This window comes from Mya arenaria, chromosome 12, assembly GCF_026914265.1.
Source record: "Mya arenaria isolate MELC-2E11 chromosome 12, ASM2691426v1".
NCBI lineage: Eukaryota > Metazoa > Mollusca > Bivalvia > Myida > Myidae > Mya > Mya arenaria.
This window is the reverse complement of record NC_069133.1, coordinates 68,925,290-68,945,404: the sequence shown is the minus strand read 5'-3', so window position 1 is coordinate 68,945,404 and position 20,115 is coordinate 68,925,290. Positions and strand designations below refer to the sequence as shown.

Genomic DNA, 20,115 nt, shown 5'->3' with positions numbered 1-20,115 from the left:
TCTGTACTTTAGTTAAATATTATCATATGGAATATCTCAGAGCAAGGCGTCTACTGTAGCTACTCAGTACATTAATGACAATGACACCCAGGTAACAACAATACCTTGACTATTTTCTTAATCTCACTCTCCCCTCCCAACATATCAAACCAAAATCAACTTGGTCTATGGAGGTTTATCAAAAAGACAAGCTAACTGTGAACCTACCAGTTGAGCCTGTGGTTTCGGACCAGGGTGAGTTGAGCTGAGGTTTTTAAGGGAACCATCAGTAGCGCCTTCAGCTACGCTCACTGCCATGACATCAAGAGTGGAAGGCCAGGCGTTGTAACTCCTGCCGGCCTGGGAAAGTACCGAGCTGGATCGGGAGGTAATTAGCCGTTGGCCTGTCTCACTGGAACAGGTAGAGAAGCAATGTAATACATGGCAAAAATGCCGCCAGGCAAATTCCCATACGAGTCTACTTTGCAGTCAAACAATAGCCATAGTTGACAATAATTGAATCAGAGTTATGACCTTGCTACACTGAAAATGATATATTCTTGATCATTTATGGTTTCCCATATACATATTAAATGATGTTCTGATTTTGTGAACGATATTTTGATGAAAAATATAAATAGCATCAGATCTTGAAACCATTATTAATAGATAGCGAATATTTATATAAGAATAGTTACATAACTTTTTTTAAACATCATATTATCCTTGAAAGTTGAAGACAGACGTCATTCCAATGAAATGAAAGTCACGGTTAATTTTAGATTTGCATTAACTTTTTATTCCATTGGAAATGAAAAATAAATACTCAAAATGTTGAGTAAACAGTGCGAGTACTAGGGGAAGTATTATCTTATTATCCTTTGGAAATAAACATGGAGAGTACAAATGTCACATTTATTATTAAAAGAACTGGATGACAAGCCTACCCTGCCACAAATGTGAGCTCCGGGGGCAGCTCTGGCTGCTGGTCCTGTATAACCTCATCCTCAATCAGCTTTGTCAACATGTCAACTCTGCAGGAGGGATACAATATATTATTTTTTTTTATTATCAACATCTTCATTGATTCATTTTGACTGACATTTTTCAGAACCAAGGGTCCATAACCAAAAACTGTGCGTCTTAAATATATATCAACTTCAGCATCACAATTATCGTCATCTTCATTGTGGTCGTCATCATCTTCATCTTCATCATTGCTGTTTTTTCCTCATCATTGTCAATCATTACCATCATCATCATCATCATCATCATCATCATCATCATCATCATCAATCATCATCATTATACCATTATTATTTTCTAAATGTTTGTACGCTGTAGCAGCTGACAACAACTACCAGCACTACCACCAACACCATAATCATTATCAATGTCAATATCATCAACCAATAACTCACCATTATCAAATCGATCAAAATAAGGAAACCACTATTCACCATTGTTTTAATAACAAACACTAGGTGGCCAGACTCTCAGACTCAGTATGAACATGTTAATGAATTTTAGTGAATAAATGTGTTCACTTGATCTGACTTGCATGGTTTATGTCTAGCATCTGATCTCAATCAGAGAAAACATACCAAATATAAGCATAGTTTTCAACAGTTTGAAGTAAATAAAATCACGTAATTTTGTACGTTTTCTAAACATTAACATGACCAATTATATCATTTTGACCAAGTATAATGACAGGTTCTCTATCATATTAGCTATTGCAATTTGAATCCTGTATAAACAAAGGTGTTACCTCTTCTCCAGCTGCTGTACGCGTGTATCAAGGCTGTTCTGGTCGGCAGCCCGACGAAGGCGGAGGTAGTTGGCCATCATCTCCTTCTCAAATATCTGTAACCACTCCAGATGCTTCCGGCCCAGGAACTGCTCTGAAATTGGGAACTAACTTTAGTTTTGTTATATACTTATTTTACATCAAAATCTACATAAAAAATGGAACTAACACAACCAAACACCTGCAAACACATCAGGTTATTTGGCCAGGTATCTCTCTTCAATGGAGTTGCATTTTAACTTGTTTTTCAATTGATCATATACATAAATATAAAACACCTTTGACCATATTCTATGGGCCCTCTGAACCATCAGGAAGGTCATATATCCCTGGACATTTTGTCTAAAATAGCACATGTATAGTCTGCTTTTACTTTCAAAAGGTGCAGGTAAATGGTGCTTTCTGGTGATTAGAAAATGGCATTGCAAATTTTAACCTTGCAAAATTGACTACTCCAAAAAACATCATTTTAAAAAGAAAACTGACAATCTACTGAAATACCATGGTTTCTGTTTGAAGATTTGTTTCATTTTGAACACCTACCTTCGTGCTTCAGTTTACAGCATACAAGTTCATAGAGCCACTTAAGAGCCAGGGCTGCGTGACAGAAGATGGACAGAGGCGGAGCGAGGAACGTTTTCTGGTTGTACTCCATTACCAGGTAATACATTTGAAACTTCCATATCTCAAATGAGTTCTTCTCAACTGTGTGAAACACGTTACTGTGGAAAAAACACTCCCTCTCTTGAATACGATATGAAGGAAATTGAAAATTGCAAACAAGTTTCTTCATTAAATTAAAGCATTAAATGAAAAAAAGTTTCACCATGTTCAATAGCTACCAAAATATACAGATTAAAAACAACAAGAACAGCACTAAGGATGATAGATGCCAACCATTAAATGACTTTCTTGGCTCATGTTCTCAGTTTCATGTAAACATCATCAAGGGTTTGACTTAGGCCAAGGTTAAAGTATGGGCACAAATATGCCAACACTGATACAGGCTATGACAATACCTCGGGTTCTTCCTTCGAATAACAGAAAAACTTAAAATATCAATTTCATGTTATTTGAAAAATTGTGTGAGAAACATAACATACATCCTGACATCATCATTATGATGTCATTAAAATATGTCTAACCTGCACAGCAAATTCATGTAGGTTATTATGTAACATGGGAGAGCAATGTCATTAAAGAATAAACACTATTTACCTAAATATAGCTATGAGAAGGTTAAGGAGGAGGATGTTTCCAATCATGAGGTAGGCTGCGAGGATAAACGGCACCATCCAGTGGTAAGTCAGACAATCACGATCTCCCTGGATGCACTTGCCCATTGACTGGTCACTGTCACAACCTGGGGTACAAATACATAACAACATGACATAACGGCAATACCCAGTGGTATGTCAGACATTCACACTCTCCCTCAATGCACTGTCCCATGAACTGGTCACTGTCAAAACCTAGGGTACACATACATAAATAAATGATAACGGCATAAATCAGTGCAATTTAACAACCATTCCCTCCCAGAATGTATGAGTTCATGGATTGATCATTGTCACAACCCAGGGTATACACACGTCAGTACATGACATAACAGCACCACCCAGTGGAATGCCAGACAGTCCTGTTCTCGTGACATGCACCCGCTCATGGACTGCTCACTCTTACAACCTGGGGTAAACACACATAAATACATGACATAAGGACAATATCCAGTGGAATTTCAGACAGTCCAGCTCTCTTGGTGCATTCTAGTTTTATTTGATATTGTTCCACAATAAATGTATTCCATTTACTACAAGGATTCCTGATTATGTTAAAGATGTATTTGCCCTAGCGTTGTCTGTATAATGTTCTGCTGAAGATGTAACACTCATATAGTTACCATCACCGTCGTCCCCAATGGCATCAAAAAACAATTCCCCGTAAAGTTGCCAGTACGGATAGTAGAAGACGTCCCTCAGTATGGTCCAGCTCGGGGAACGCTCAGAGTACAGAAGGCCCTGGGCCGCGATCCCATATGCCAATAGGAATACCAACACCACAAATATGAACAGCTGTAGCTCGCCCAACTATAAGAGACAAGGAATAATGTGATAATGAATAATGATATGAATAAGTGATTCATTAGATAAAGTGGATGAATAATTGCAGGGTGTGGCAGATGTGCAACTGTTACAACAAGTTACATCTTTAATTGAAGGCACCAACATTTCCCATCTGTACATACAACTATATCTAAAAGGTTTTCTTTTGCTGATAAGAAAGACATTTTTTCAAGCCAGCGAAATTGATAATTTGACAGTTTAAGACTCAATACAATGTTATATTTTTAAGGGGTTAGATTTTGGCATAATTTTATTTACAAAAGGAAGACAATAATAAATGTTTCACTATTTTGAGTGTTAGGAAGGATTTCATATAACAAAATATAAGTACAATTTTTGTGTTTGATACCTATGTTATTAACACTATTCATTTACTTGCAATCAACGCCAATGTTTAGCATAACTCAAAAGCGATTAAGGCCAGAATTACGAGCCTTGTTATGTGCCTATTGTCTCTGGCAATATGTGTACCAATTTCATTTGAATACCATATCTTGAAATATATTTGAGTAATTAGCAAGTTTAATATTTTTGCCCGAGGATGATGCTGACAATGACAATGACCTAGGCTAGATCAGCTTAAAATGACAGGGGGTTCAGATGATTTTAAAAAAGTAGTTTTAATACACTTGACGTTGGATATTGTTTAAATACCGTCTTTCATGAAATCATTACTTTTTGTTTCGTCCTATTCGGTTAAGTATTTGAAAAGTTTTCACATGTTTAAGCTTTGTTATTGGTGGTAATTATGCAATCAAATGGATATATGAAGGGTAACCGGCACCATTTTGATAGGGCTGCTATTCCATTACATTAAAATTGCTACTTGTTGAATACATATGAATAAACTTTTGCAAAAAAACATTTTCAATAGATGTTAAATTATACAAATACACAAAAACAGAGAGCAGCTTACCATTCTCTGAATCATGACCATCTTGGGGCCAATGCTGGTACTGGCCGTGTAGAACTTGGTCAAGAACAAGATGAAGACGACAGAGTTGATACAGTAGAGGACTTTGGAGGCTTGGTAGAAGTCGAGGAGGTGGAGAATGAAGGCAAGGATGTACAAAAGGTAGTTGAGCGCCTCCAAGTAGTTCACCATGCCGTACCAATCACGGAGCTTAGACATCAGGGTCGGCGCTGGGAAAGTTATAAACTGTAACAAAATTTTAACAAAATAATGAGTCAAACACATTCATTGCAATAAAAATACAAAGTAGTTGGCCATCTCAATGTAGTTAACCTGTCAAAGAGCTTCGGCTAGGAAAGTTTAAAAGAAATGAAACAAAAGTTAAACAAATGAGGAGTCAAACAATGTAGTTAGAATTTGGATTAATGAACCCCAATCCGGTTATGATAATATTACTTTGAAAATTGCAACAACCCCAGTTTATATTTTATCATATTAAAAGTTGAATTTTGAATTATGATCATGTTTCAATTTTTTAGAAATTCCAGGCTTGCAGTTTTGTGTTGATTTGATCACTACAAACATTTAACATTCTATGAAAACGGATTAAAAATATCATATAAATAAGCTAATTTCTTCATTGTTTATATAAAAAAACTACATGTTAACTCAGGGAGCTAACCATGCATATTCAAAAATAAAACATAATAAACAGAGGCCACCTACCACATATATTTTGTCGACCATTAGGGAGACGACCCATATGAAGCAGACAATTTCAAGGGGTGTCACACGGTCCGGCGTCAGATCAACCAATACGAGGTACGAGAAAATCCCGAGGAATATCAGGTGCATGAACTGTTAAAGAGAATGCGTTATGTGACAAATACTCTCCTGGTATCCTGTCTTACATTCTCATTCATCAGAGGTTTGATTGTGATAAATCTGAGGCATCATCACTCTGGTGAACGAGAATGCTTGTCTTACAACATAAAACAAAAAAATGCTAGTTCTACTACAGAATGTGTAAGAAAACACTGATTATGACTGATAATATTGAAATTGAAACACCAGTTTATTTTCAATATTTGAAAAACTCTTTATTTACTTACTTAATGAGTGACACTGTTCCATTTCTGAGTACCAGTAAAGTCTTAACTCAATGTTTAAGCCAGAGTTATTCAGCAAAACTATCGTAATTCATTACATTTTCATAAATTTTGGTACACTAATTTAATTGCATTTAGAGAAAAGAAAAATAATTCATAGATTTTTTAGGCATGAGGACGTATTCAATTTCCTTAAAGTAAATTCAAATGAAGGTTTCCATTGTTCCAAAGTTTTCCCTTTCTTTTGAAATCTAAATGATATGATCTATAGTAAATCTGACCAGATTATGACAGAACTTGGCAATGGGCGAAGTGTAGAAGGCCCCAAGTTTCTGGTACCACTTGAGTTGGATGGTGCCAATGTTTGTGATCTCCATATTGCAGAGGACAAGCAGCGGGCAGATAATGGCTAAAAACATCTGCAAATACATTTTTATTATCACATGCATCAGAAATCTGCATGCAAAACATATCACAAAATACAGAACTAATAACCCTATTGTTGTTTTGTTTTGAATGAAATGCTGTTATTAGTCAGCATGTACCAGAATTTAAATACTCTTAAGACAGTATGAACATATTTTCTTTTGAAATATTTTAACTATTTAAGATCTTAAAAGTCAGGTCTTTCTCCTAGCAGAATGTAAATGTCAATTAAAATTCATGATAGACACTCTAAAGACAGTTTCAATTTTTTTTTTTTAAATATTATATCTATTTAAGAGCTTATTAATTATATAAAGACTTTACTTAAAGTATCAGAATTTCTATTATCTTTTGCTTTCCTAAAAATAAAATGAATCAAATAAATGGTATAAATATATTGCATTGAAACTGAAAACACCAATAAATGGAAGCAAAGTTCCTAATAACATGTATTTTAACAGTAAAACAATTCAAGGAGTATCTGATATGTTCTGGATATATACTGTCATTTCAAACTAACTGCTGTTCAACCATCCTGTATTCTTTATTACCTTTGACCATCCGGACATGATGCCTTGTTTCCAAGTCGTGGTTATCGAATTCTGGCATGCTTCTGCTGACAAAAACACCTGAAATTCAACACACACATATGTAGATGCTATGTAAAAGCTTCATATTTTTTTCTATTTTTGAAAGCTTACTACCGGTAAATGTCTTCTGCTACCATTATGCTTAATTAAATAGTTTACTATGAAATAAACAAAATAATGTCATTTTCAGTTGTGCATGCTTTTTGTAAACAACTTGAGCACAACAACACACACTAGATTTGATACAATACAAGCCATAGCTAATCAATGTGGTGGCTGCCAGCTGGAAGGTGGACATTTTACAATGTGCCAGTCTGGAAACTGGTGTTACATGATGTTTCGCTTTCATCAAGGCCTTGTCCATGTTGTTAGTGACAATAAGACTAGAAATGAAACAAGCTGTACCTGATCATTAGAAGCAGCTGCTATCTGGAGGGAGGTCATTTCTCCCCAGACTGGAGACCGGCGTTCCACAATCATCATGGCTTTGTCAGGGTCACTTTGGTGACATTCTTCCAATACGTCTGTCGCTAGCAGCTCAAACTCACTGAAGACAAACAGGGATGAATGAGCACTAAAGACTTACACCTATTCCAGATGTCTGAATTATTTGTTAAGTTAAGAATCCACAATGAATGCTGATATATTGGAGATTTGACAGAACTTCAACAATGAAAATCGTAATGTTTTTTTAATCACAAAAATTACCAAAATTGATTAATCGGTGCTCTCCTTATGATATATCTTATTTTAATATTGTACAACAAAAGCATGAATACTCTTAATTTTGTATCAAACTCACATTTTATACTGATGGAACATATCTCTGACATTCGACTCATCCCTCGTAATGTGTCGTGCCATGGCTCCATAGAGCCGTGTGACCGCGATGGCACTGGTAACTGGTTCATCACCCATCTCCCAGCAAAATTTGGCCAGGTCCTGCCTGTAACATGTTTATATATTATAGTATCAATAATGTGTAATGTGATTGCTCTATGTTGATATGTTACCCATATGGTGCTGTGAATTGTTCTTCATCCATCTCCCAGCAAAACTCAGCCAGGTCTGCCTATAAAATTTCTATACCCATGCTTTTGTACAAGTGTATGCACTGTTGTAGCAATGTTTGATCACAGGTCCTGACATAGCCCCATACTAATTCATCTAGTGCATATGTTTGGCCATGGTATAAATGTTTATGCAAACTGGAAATTCTTTTAATTGTTATATAGTTTTATTTTTTGTGTGACTTTGGCGACACTCTTATTCATCAATAAACATAAATAAAATGATAAATCGATAGGTTTTAAATTCATATCCAACACAAAATCAAAACTATAACATTTTTTTACATGTAATTTGAATAATATGTTTAAAAATATATTCAAGTTGTAAGTTTTGGGTATGTAAACATTGACAAGACTTTATATCTGTTATGTCTAATAGGAATATGTATTGCTAACCAGGTACATTTCCATTTTGAGATAATTTTCTTAAGTGGAAGTCCTTTAAGCTGATGTATAGCGCAAGTTAAATATAGAATCCTGTCATATGACTGTCCCATTTTCATGCCAAGCTCATTTGTTTATAATAACACTTAAAATTAAAACAAAATTGTTATTTCATCTGTTTTCATATGAAGAAGACCCTGACAAGTTCTTTAAGGTTAAGAATACATTTGTGGAGAACTTTTTACAAATGTAAAATATGGTTAAAATATTGATATTAGTTCCAGTCCTTTGTAAAGTGTGTATCAAAGTGTATCAAAGTTCTTCTCACCTGTAGAGCAACACAGCATAAATGAGGAGGTGTTTGTATGGCCGCAAGAACTCTTTCTCCTGCTCCTGCTCATTGTCTATGACATAGGCACCATCCACGTCGGAGAACACTGACATCTCATTTTCATCAAACCTGGAAACAGGGGACATAGTTTAGTTTCATTTACATTGATTGTGAAACAAGTTATTAAGACAATATTCTTATCAAAAATTTGTTGACATCATGCTATGAGAATACAGTCTTGTGCTGTTGGGAAAACTGGAGGAATTCACTGTTCACTGTCAACAATTAAACCATTGTTCCAATGTTGAGTGTATATTTTGGAAATTACGCTTTGTACATGCAATTGAAGAAAATTCAACATGAACAATTCCATGGCATGCCTTTGTAATGTTGCTATTAAAAGGACAATGGCTAGCTTTTTATTTAAAAGATCAAACCTGATTTATAAGACAATGATTGTCTGTGTTTCCGAAATAATGTTAATCAAATGTTCACCTATCACTTATTGCAGATCATACAAGAAAGTATGAAACATATAATTCAAGTAAATGTATTTTGAGCTTTTAATTTATTAAGCCTAATTGTAAAAACAGCTGTAAGTTGATTTGAATCACTCATGTGTCTGTTCCTGTGGTAAAAACAGTACTGGTGTTCAAAAGTACACTAGAATATTCCCCGGGTGGGACTCTGTGACCTTTTGAGGGAAAGGCAAACACTTGTAGTCTTAAACCATTTTTCACCCATTTAGATTCTCAACATCTAAACTTAAGTTTGGACATAAAGGACTGTGTACCTGTCCAGCAGCTTGAGAAGCAGCTTGGCGACATTGTTCAGGTTGAGTTCAGACATTCCTGTGAGCTTGTGTAGGAGCTTGAAAATTGGGTGAAACTTAGGCACCTGAAATACACAATAATGTTCACAGTAATTGTATAAATCGAAACTTAGGCAACCAAAATACACAATAATTTTCACAGTTAACGTACGAATCACAACTGAGGCACCCGCAAGACACAGTAATTTTCACTTTAATTACTTACCGATAGGCACCCGAGAAATACATAATAGTTATACTGTAATTCGATAGATTCAAACGTACACATCTTAGGCATCTTATTTATTCGGATAAAATTCTAGTGTTACTTATATTACAGTTCATACAGAAAAGCATTTTTCAGTTCTCTTTCAGCAATTGACAAGGCAACAAATTATCACAACTCAAGATCATTTGGCAATGGGTTTCAAGTCAATCCACTGAACAAAGCAAGCATTTACTTATATTTATTTTAGACATAAAATTATTTTGTTCTTCAACTGACTGGCAACTTGTCAATTGCATTTACATGTAAAAGATTGAGCAGTTTTTCTCCCTGATCTTTGTACCTTGCTGTAGAGGATATTGAGCCTGTCCATGGTAAGAAACTCCTTGAAGATGATTCCCTGTTCCAGGATCAGCTTGAGGAAGGCCACTTTGTCATCTACTATGGCCTCTGTCAACACTTGGTCTAGGCTACCTGTGGTATAAAAGATACATGTTTATTGAAGATGATTCCTGGTTCCAGGATCAGCTTGAGGAAGGCTACCTTGTCATCCACTATGGCACACAGCAGCAAAGTGAGCATACCAAATCACTTCCGCAATACTACACGAAAGAAGTAGGAAGTTTTTGTTTTGCATTTAAATGCTATAGGTATGAAATGAAAGAAATCCTATGTTAGTTAGCTGATTTATGGGAATATATCATTCTCGTTGCTTGCATAAAGACACATCTCACGAGACCTTTTGTTATTGTGTCCTTTGGTCCCATGTGATATGGACTTGACGCAAGCAACAAGAAGTGATACAACCCCAGGCAGGATGTTCATATATCAAGGTGCCTCATAAGTCCAGAGGGCAGGCCTTTACAATTTGCCTTTACCTTTTTGTATATCTATTGTGAGAGACAGACTAGTGATCTAACCTTGCTCCCAGAGTACATCTTCTCGGAAGATTTCCTCCTGTGCGATGTCAACCCTATTCCATGTAAGCGCGAGTCTCAGCTGGTTGAGTCGCTGGTTTGTGTCCCCCACATGCTTATCTGCCCCTGAATTCTTCTTGAGCAGCACAGACAAGATGGCCAGGTCAAGCTCATCATGTTTGTTCATGTTGAACACTGTCATCTAGTGAAACAAGCAGAATAAAGCGTCATCATAAAATTCTAAAAAAAATATTTTTATTCTAGATTCCTTGATGGAATCACATATGTTTGTCATACTATACTGGTAAAGTCTAGAATTTAAGCTTAAAATGTAAAATTATTTAAAACAACATCATTTATTTTCTTGGACTGGAAGACCATTATAACGGTCATATATGTGTAGTCAGTTGGTAAGCTTCTGTTGTATTACAATGAAGAATAAATAAAGTATTGCAAGACCTTTAATTAACATCCTCTTGCATGAACATATTTTAAATATATTTCTTGCTTTTAAAATGAAATAAGCTAGAAATCATGAATTGATTGAATGATTTTTTTTCTTTGAAAAGCATTGAGCTTATAATGTCAAATAACCTAATTTTTATACGAGAGTACTTACAAGGTCAGGATTTTTACAACAGATTTGGACAGAATCCTTGATGTTCGTAAATTTCGTCTCTTTTTCCATTGCCTTCCAAGCCTTCCCGTATGCGTCAATTATCTTCTCACGGAGCTTCTTCAGGTGCTTGTCAGACATTTCACGCTCACCACTAAACAATCATGGATGTCAATATTTGTGAGACAAGTCAGGAGCATACATAGGCCAAACTGAATTTCATTTTTTTTATAACTATGTACACATCTATAACGTTAAAACTTTTAATAAAACGAAAACTACAGCACTGAAATTGTTTGTTAAAAGCACCATCTTAACACATTTTATGTAACACAAAATAAGCAGGAATAGCAATAAATACTTGCTGAAGGTAGGGCAACTTTTGGGGTCCCCTTATTATCAGTTTTTATACTACAATATACCATCTTAGCCATTCAGATAACCCTTTGCTCAAAAATAAGTAAAATGACCAGTTTTGCAAAAAAAACAAGCTATGAGTGTACGCTTATGCCATACCTAAATGATCATTTAGTGAGGCATATATTACCTGGAAGATGTTTTGGTGTGAGTGTATGGTATATATTACCTGACAGATGTTTTGGTGTGAGTGTATGGTATAGATTACCTGGAAGATGTTTTAAGTGTGAGTGTATGGTATAGATTACCTGGAAGATGTTTTAGTGTTAGTGTACGATATTTATTACCTGGAAGATGTTTTGGTGTGAGTGTATGGAATAGATTACCTGGAAGATGTTTTGGTGTGAGTGTATGGTATTTATTACTTGAAAGATGTTTTGGTGTGAGTGTACAGTATATATTACCTGGAAGATATTTTGGTGTGAGTGTATGGTATAGATTACCTGGAAGATGTTTTGGTGTGAGTGTATGGTATAGATTACCTGGAAGATGTTTTGGTGTGAGTGTACAGTATATATTACCTGGAAGATGTTTTGGTGTGAGTGTACGGTATATATTACCTGGAAGATGTTTTGCTGGGAGTGTACGGTATATATTACCTGGAAGATGTTTTGGTGTGAGTGTACGGTATATATTATCTGGGAGATGTTTTGGTGTGAGTGTATGTTATATATTATCTGGAAGATGTTTAAGTGCGAGAGTATGGTATTTAATATATATTACCTGGAAGATGTTTTAGTGTGAGTGTACGGCATATATTATATATTACCTGGAAGATGTTTTGGTGTGAGTGAACGGTATATATTATATATTACCTGGAAGATGTTTTGGTGTGAGTGTACGGTAGATATTATATATTACCTGAAAGATGTTTTAGTTTGAGTGGACGGTATATATTACCTGAAAGATGTTTTAGTGTGAGTGTATGGTATATATTACCTGAAAGATGTTTTGGTGTGAGTGTATGGTATATATTACATGAAAGATGTTTTGGTGTTAGTGTACGATATTTATTACCTGGAAGATGTTTAAGTGTGAGTGTATGGTATAGATTACCTGGAAGATGTTTTGGTGTGAGTGTATGGTATAGATTACCTGGAAGATGTTTAAGTGTGAGTGTATGGTATAGATTACCTGGAAGATGTTTAAGTGTGAGTGTATGGTATAGATTACCTGGAAGATGTTTTGGTGTGAGTGTATGGTATAGATTACCTGGAAGATGTTTTGGTTTTAGTGTACGGTATATATAACCTGGAAGATGTTTTGGTGTGAGTGTATGGTATATATTACCAGGAAGATGTTTTGGTATGAGTGTATGGTATGTATTACCTGAAAGATGTTTTGGTATGAGTGTATGGTATGTATTACCTGGAAGATGTTTTGGTGTGAGTGTATGGTATATATTACCTGAAAGATGTTTTGGTGTGAGTGTATGGTATATATTACCTGAAAGATGTTTTGGTGTTAGTGTACGATATTTATTACCTGGAAGATGTTTAAGTGTGAGTGTATGGTATAGATTACCTGGAAGATGTTTTAGGATGAGTGTATGGTATATATTACCTGGAAGATGTTTTGGTGTGAGTGTATGGTATATATTACCTAGTAGATGTTTAGGTGTGAGTGTATGGTATAGATTACCTAGTAGATGTTTAAGTGTGAGTGTATGGTATAGATTACCTGGAAGATGTTTAAGTGTGAGTGTATGGTATAGATTACCTGGAAGATGTTTTGGTGTGAGTGTATGGTATAGATTACCTGAAAGATATTTTGGTTTTAGTGTACGGTATATATAACCTGGAAGATGTTTTGGTGTGAGTGTATGGTATAGATTACCTGGAAGATGTTTTGGTGTGAGTGTATGGTATATATTCCTGAAAGACGTTTAAGTGTGAGTGCATGGTATATATTACCTGGGAGATGTTTAAGTGTGAGTGTATGGTATGTATTACCTGGAAGATGTTTTGGTGTGAGTGTATGGTATAGATTACCTGGAAGATGTTTTGGTGTGAGTGTATGGTATATATTACCTGAAAGATGTTTTAGTGTGAGTGTATGGTATATATTACCAGGAAGATGTTTTGGTATGAGTGTATGGTATGTATTACCTGAAAGATGTTTTGGTATGAGTGTATGGTATGTATTACCTGGAAGATGTTTTGGTGTGAGTGTATGGTATATATTACCTGAAAGATGTTTTGGTGTGAGTGTATGGTATATATTACCTAAAAGATGTTTTGGTGTGAGTGTACGATATTTATTACCTGGAAGATGTTTAAGTGTGAGTGTATGGTATAGATTACCTGGAAGATGTTTTAGGATGAGTGTATGGTATATATTACCTGGAAGATGTTTTGGTGTGAGTGTATGGTATATATTACCTAGTAGATGTTTAAGTGTAAGTGTATGGTATAGATTACCTAGTAGATGTTTAAGTGTGAGTGTATGGTATAGATTACCTGGAAGATGTTTAAGTGTGAGTGTATGGTATAGATTACCTAGTAGATGTTTAAGTGTGAGTGTATGGTATAGATTACCTGGAATATGTTTAAGTGTGAGTGTATGGTATAGATTACCTAGTAGATGTTTAAGTGTGAGTGTATGGTATAGATTACCTAGTATATGTTTAAGTGTGAGTGTATGGTATAGATTACCTGGAAGATGTTTAAGAGTGAGTGTATGGTATAGATTACCTAGAAGATGTTTAAGTGTGGGTGTATGGTATAGATTACCTAGTAGATGTTTAAGTGTGAGTGTATGGTATAGATTACCAGGAAGATGTTTAAGTGTGAGTGTATGGTATAGATTACCTAGTAGATGTTTAAGTGTGAGTGTATGGTATAGATTACCTAGTAGATGTTTAAGTGTGAGTGTATGGTATAGATTACCTGGAAGATGTTTAAGTGTGAGTGTATGGTATAGATTACCTGGAAGATGTTTAAGTGTGAGTGTATGGTATAGATTACCTAGAAGATGTTTAAGTGTGAGTGTATGGTATAGATTACCTAGTAGATGTTTAAGTGTGAGTGTATGGTATAGATTACCTGGAAGATGTTTAAGTGTGAGTGTATGGTATAGATTACCTAGTAGATGTTTAAGTGTGAGTGTATGGTATAGATTACCTGGAAGATGTTTAAGTGTGAGTGTATGGTATAGATTACCTAGTAGATGTTTAAGTGTGAGTGTATGGTATAGATTACCTGGAAGATGTTTAAGTGTGAGTGTATGGTATAGATTACCTAGTAGATGTTTAAGTGTGAGTGTATGGTATAGATTACCTAGTAGATGTTTAAGTGTGAGTGTATGGTATAGATTACCTGGAAGATGTTTAAGTGTGAGTGTATGGTATAGATTACCTAGAAGATGTTTAAGTGTGAGTGTATGGTATAGATTACCTAGTAGATGTTTAAGTGTGAGTGTATGGTATAGATTACCTGGAAGATGTTTAAGTGTGAGTGTATGGTATAGATTACCTAGTAGATGTTTAAGTGTGAGTGTATGGTATAGATTACCTGGAAGATGCTTAAGTGTGAGTGTATGGTATAGATTACCTAGTAGATGTTTAAGTGTGAGTGTATGGTATAGATTACCTAGTAGATGTTTAAGTGTGAGTGTATGGTATAGATTACCTGGAAGATGTTTAAGTGTGAGTGTATGGTATAGATTACCTAGAAGATGTTTAAGTGTGAGTGTATGGTATAGATTACCTAGTAGATGTTTAAGTGTGAGTGTATGGTATAGATTACCTGGAAGATGTTTAAGTGTGAGTGTATGGTATAGATTACCTAGTAGATGTTTAAGTGTGAGTGTATGGTATAGATTACCTGGAAGATGTTTAAGTGTGAGTGTATGGTATAGATTACCTAGTAGATGTTTAAGTGTGAGTGTATGGTATAGATTACCTAGTAGATGTTTAAGTGTGAGTGTATGGTATAGATTACCTGGAAGATGTTTAAGTGTGAGTGTATGGTATAGATTACCTGGAAGATGTTTTGGTGTGAGTGTATGGTATAGATTACCTGAAAGATATTTTGGTTTTAGTGTACGGTATATATAACCTGGAAGATGTTTTGGTGTGAGTGTATGGTATAGATTACCTGGAAGATGTTTTGGTGTGAGTGTATGGTATATATTCCTGAAAGATGTAAGTGTGAGTGCATGGTATATATTACCTGGGAGATTTTTGGTGTGAGTGTATGGTATGTATTACCTGGAAGATGTTTTGGTGTGAGTGTATGGTATAGATTACCTGGAAGATGTTTTGGTGTGAGTGTATGGTATATATTACCTGAAAGATGTTTTAGTGTGAGTGTATGGTATATATTACCAGGAAGATGTTTTGGTATGAGTGTATGGTATGTATTACCTGAAAGATGTTTTGGTATGAGTGTATGGTATGTATTACCTGGAAGATGTTTTGGTGTGAGTGTATGGTATATATTACCTGAAAGATGTTTTGGTGTGAGTGTATGGTATATATTACCTGAAAGATGTTTTGGTGTTAGTGTACGATATTTATTACCTGGAAGATGTTTAAGTGTGAGTGTATGGTATAGATTACCTGGAAGATGTTTTAGGATGAGTGTATGGTATATATTACCTGGAAGATGTTTTGGTGTGAGTGTATGGTATATATTACCTAGTAGATGTTTAAGTGTGAGTGTATGGTATAGATTACCTAGTAGATGTTTTGGTGCGAGCGTTTTATATATATTAGCTGTAAGGTGTTTTGGTGTAAGTGTATGGTATAAATTACCTGAAAGATATTTTGGTGTGAGTGTATGGTATATATTACCTGGAAGATGTTTTGGTGTGAGTGTACGCGTATGCCAGAATGTCTGCTGCTCTCCCAGTGCCAGAGCACACAACCACAGGGATATCATGCTGGACAGAAGATTTCGCATCCTCGATGGCGTCTATCCCTCCCTCAACCACTATAAGCACCACAGGGATCTCTAGTCCACCATCTGGGGATAGAACATTGTATATGAAGATGGTTCAATTAATCAGTAATGATATAAACAATATTTGAATGATAATAAACAAAACCCTTCCATCTCAAGGATCTCCAATTCCAAGGTGTGAATTTCTTAAGTTCCTTATAACAACACTAAGCTAAGCTAAGCTCACTATTTTTGTTTTCAAAAAAATACAATTAAAGTTGTTAAAGACAGTTTTTCACTTAAATCCTACTTGTCAGTTTTGTATCATTCATTCATTAATATGTAACCGATACGAGGGGTGGTAAAGAACTACGTGGACTTACATATTTTATATATTTTTTTGTCTTAATCATTTAAAAAATCATGAATGTCTTATTCAAAGTGTTCTGCATGTTCAGGTTTGTAAATTTAATGAGTATTGAAAAATTATGGGTTTAAATTAACAGGAATGCACAGTCTGCGCATCGTCTAAAATGTATGTTTACAAAAAAGTATACATCTTTCACAACATGCTTTTCTTCCACGTTTATCTATGAAATTCTGCCAAATATCATCACTTATCACGCTGACTTACGCTTACTCATATTCTGTTCAAGTTTCTGGCGTCATTTCTGTTTAAAAGTCGTTATTTCCTGACTTGATTACAAGCACAGTCTGGAAAACAACATGGCGTCATCGGTGACATCAAAAGCACTAGTGGTGATAAAGTTTGCGTTTAATTGGGGAAAACCTGACACAGACTATGACAATGATGGCAGAGGCTAAAATGAAGCAACCTGTGTGCCGTTCATTAGTATTCAACTGACATCAACTTTTTAGAAAAGGGCCAGATTCCATAGAAGCCGATAAGGGAAGAGGACAGAATAAGACAAGGTGCACGACGTGAGTGACGTTGGTGAAGAACATCATCAAAGGGGATAGCCGTTTGACAGTCCCTGATGTAGCAAGCACCGTCGGGGTGGGGCACAGAAGTGTGCGATGCTTTTAACTAGGGATGCAAACGAATGGCAAAATTGATATTCAAATATTCGGTAATTCTTTCGAACGAATATTCGAATATTCTATAACCAAAATACATCTTATAAAAGTTGTAGTTAACTTTTATTATATTTGCTAAAGTAATAGTGTTACATTTTAGCCCTTCTTTGTCGTAACCACTACGCGCGGCAGACCATGAATTTCACCTAATGAGCCCCGGAAATTCCTCATTTTAGAAAACAAAAAGTAATAAAATATGAACAAAGAAACAACAAAATATTTTAATTTATATTCCTCTGCCTTTATATCTGTAGACAAAGTAAACTTAGATGGATTCTGGTCAAATGTTGTTATGCGCCAATGGAAGGTCTTTCCGTAGTACGAGTAGCCTCGTTCTGGGATTGACCTCTACTAAATAAAATTATGGAAAAACCAAACCACCTCGGGACTAGTTTATTCCTTGCTTGGCAAAAGCATTCAAATTTACCGAAACTAATTGAAATTTGTGTGTCACTTGTTTTATTAAGGCAGTTATTGTAAAATTACGGGGTCTTTTTATGGTAGCCGACGATATGTCCCTAAATGGCATATGACGCGTGTTTAGTGTTTCACATTCACACCTATGGCAGTATTGGCCAGTTGTTGTAAAAACAAGACAAACTTTAAATACATTAACAGAGTTGTAGGCAAAAGGTTTATTATTATTCTTATTCGACACCAAAAGATCGAATATTGGAATATATACGATTTTGACATTCGAAACCAAACGTTTGATCGAATATTTGAATATTCGTTTGCATCCCTATTTTTAACAGACAATTTAGGCATTCAAAAAAATTGTGCGAGATGGGTCCCTCGACTGTAAAGTTAAAATGAGAGAGAAAAGCATGTACGTGATTCAAAAACATTTCTGCGAAGATATGCAAGGGAAGGTGAACAATTTATGAACCAGATCATTACTACCAATAAAACCTGACACTAAATGTGTATAATGAGATAGCCACGTTTTTTAGGGAGTTGTATTCAAATGTTCATACGCAGTGGATTACGCGTCATGAAAAGTGTGTCAGTGTTGGTGAGAAATACTTCGAAATGTGACGCTTTATGAGCGCAACGTCATTGACGTCATTGGACTGCGCTGGTCAGATTCAACCATATACCGTGAATGGATTGTAATTGAGCGAAATATTTATGTTTTGGTCTGCAAATTCAGGAATTATACCTGATATGTTATATGTATTTTATGCGAAGTTTCTATGTTGTATGTGCAATGGTATGTGAATTATTAAAAAAGTCCACGTAATTCTGTATCAACGCTCATACATGTGACTGACACTGAATCCTACGTAATAATTAGGCAAACCCTTGTTATAATAAAAATAGAAATATATGTAACAATGAATATATACAGTACTGAAACTATGCAAAATACCAGATTTAGGCGCTGATATTCTCTGTTCAATCTTCGACCTCATTTCAGCCACGCCCCCATACCGGTTCCTGTAGCCGTCATCCACAAATATAAAGTGAGTGTGGTCAGCGTTGAGAGGCACAGGCTCACCGTGTAGAATCACGTTACTTGTACGGTACTTGGCATAGAACTGGCCCTGAAACAGATACACTTATTTACCTGACAAATAAAAAATAATCATATAAAATTGTTATTAGTAATTACTAATTAATATACTAATTATCATTCAAATAAACATTAAAAATTATAGTATGTGTCTTTTATGACATTAAATCCAATGCAAAAAAGTTAATGAGATCTGCTTTTAGTGTAAAGCAATCCACATCATATGGTTGTTGTCATTCAGATGTTTTGGTCCTGTTATACACATGAACGGGGGGTGGGGCATGTATATTTATTTAACTATGCCACTGGCCTATACATGGGTGTCGGCCCCAGTTCATGTATCAGTCTTGTTAGGTTGAGGGGTGTAGTGCACAGGCAGAATGTAGCTCTGGTTAGAGTAACCCCTTGTACTTTGATGTGCACCAGTGTATACACTAGACCACAGATCTGCTACTAAACAGATGGATTGTTCACAATATTCTCTGTAGCCACCAGTGTCTTTATTGACAGATTGAAACAGCAAATACTATTCTTATTTCATTTTCATTGTGCTCTTGTTGTAAAATGTCAAACCAAAACTTTGAAGAAGAGATTTACACATACTTACCAATTCCTCTAGCAAAGATTAAACCTAATTCCTATGGACAAATATTTGAAATCATGCACAAAGGACAATGGCACAACAAAACAAGGTCAGAATGCAAGTGAGGTCACACATCTTTCAAGTACTGGTATTTGGGCTAATAAAGCTGAGTAAGAGAGTAGGAAGTTAGATAGTAGCTGCAGGTGTTAAACTGTTTGTCAATGAAAATATAATAATCACAGAAATATACTAATAGAAACATTATCGTTCTTCATTTGACAAGGACATGTCCCTAAACTTCTAAGTTAATGGA

General features: G+C 35.4%; 1 protein-coding gene across 2 annotated transcripts in view; it reads right to left on the bottom strand.

The window, feature by feature from the left end:
- LOC128212276 (transient receptor potential cation channel subfamily M member-like 2) overlaps positions 1-20,115 on the bottom strand; it is a 35,549-nt gene that overhangs the window by 4,558 nt on the left and 10,876 nt on the right. For both annotated transcript variants that reach the window (XM_052917651.1, XM_052917652.1), the window contains exons 9-27: positions 19,076-19,250; positions 16,518-16,689; positions 11,309-11,459; positions 10,693-10,891; positions 10,116-10,246; positions 9,529-9,632; positions 8,733-8,864; positions 7,753-7,896; positions 7,356-7,497; positions 6,912-6,989; positions 6,216-6,353; positions 5,552-5,683; positions 4,829-5,071; positions 3,690-3,876; positions 3,008-3,152; positions 2,333-2,511; positions 1,751-1,883; positions 927-1,013; positions 208-391 (exon numbers count right to left, since the gene is read on the bottom strand). In XM_052917651.1, the coding sequence (XP_052773611.1) occupies positions 208-391; positions 927-1,013; positions 1,751-1,883; positions 2,333-2,511; positions 3,008-3,152; positions 3,690-3,876; positions 4,829-5,071; positions 5,552-5,683; positions 6,216-6,353; positions 6,912-6,989; positions 7,356-7,497; positions 7,753-7,896; positions 8,733-8,864; positions 9,529-9,632; positions 10,116-10,246; positions 10,693-10,891; positions 11,309-11,459; positions 16,518-16,689; positions 19,076-19,250 (2,856 nt within the window). The remainder of the gene's footprint in view (positions 1-207; positions 392-926; positions 1,014-1,750; positions 1,884-2,332; positions 2,512-3,007; positions 3,153-3,689; positions 3,877-4,828; positions 5,072-5,551; positions 5,684-6,215; positions 6,354-6,911; positions 6,990-7,355; positions 7,498-7,752; positions 7,897-8,732; positions 8,865-9,528; positions 9,633-10,115; positions 10,247-10,692; positions 10,892-11,308; positions 11,460-16,517; positions 16,690-19,075; positions 19,251-20,115) is intronic.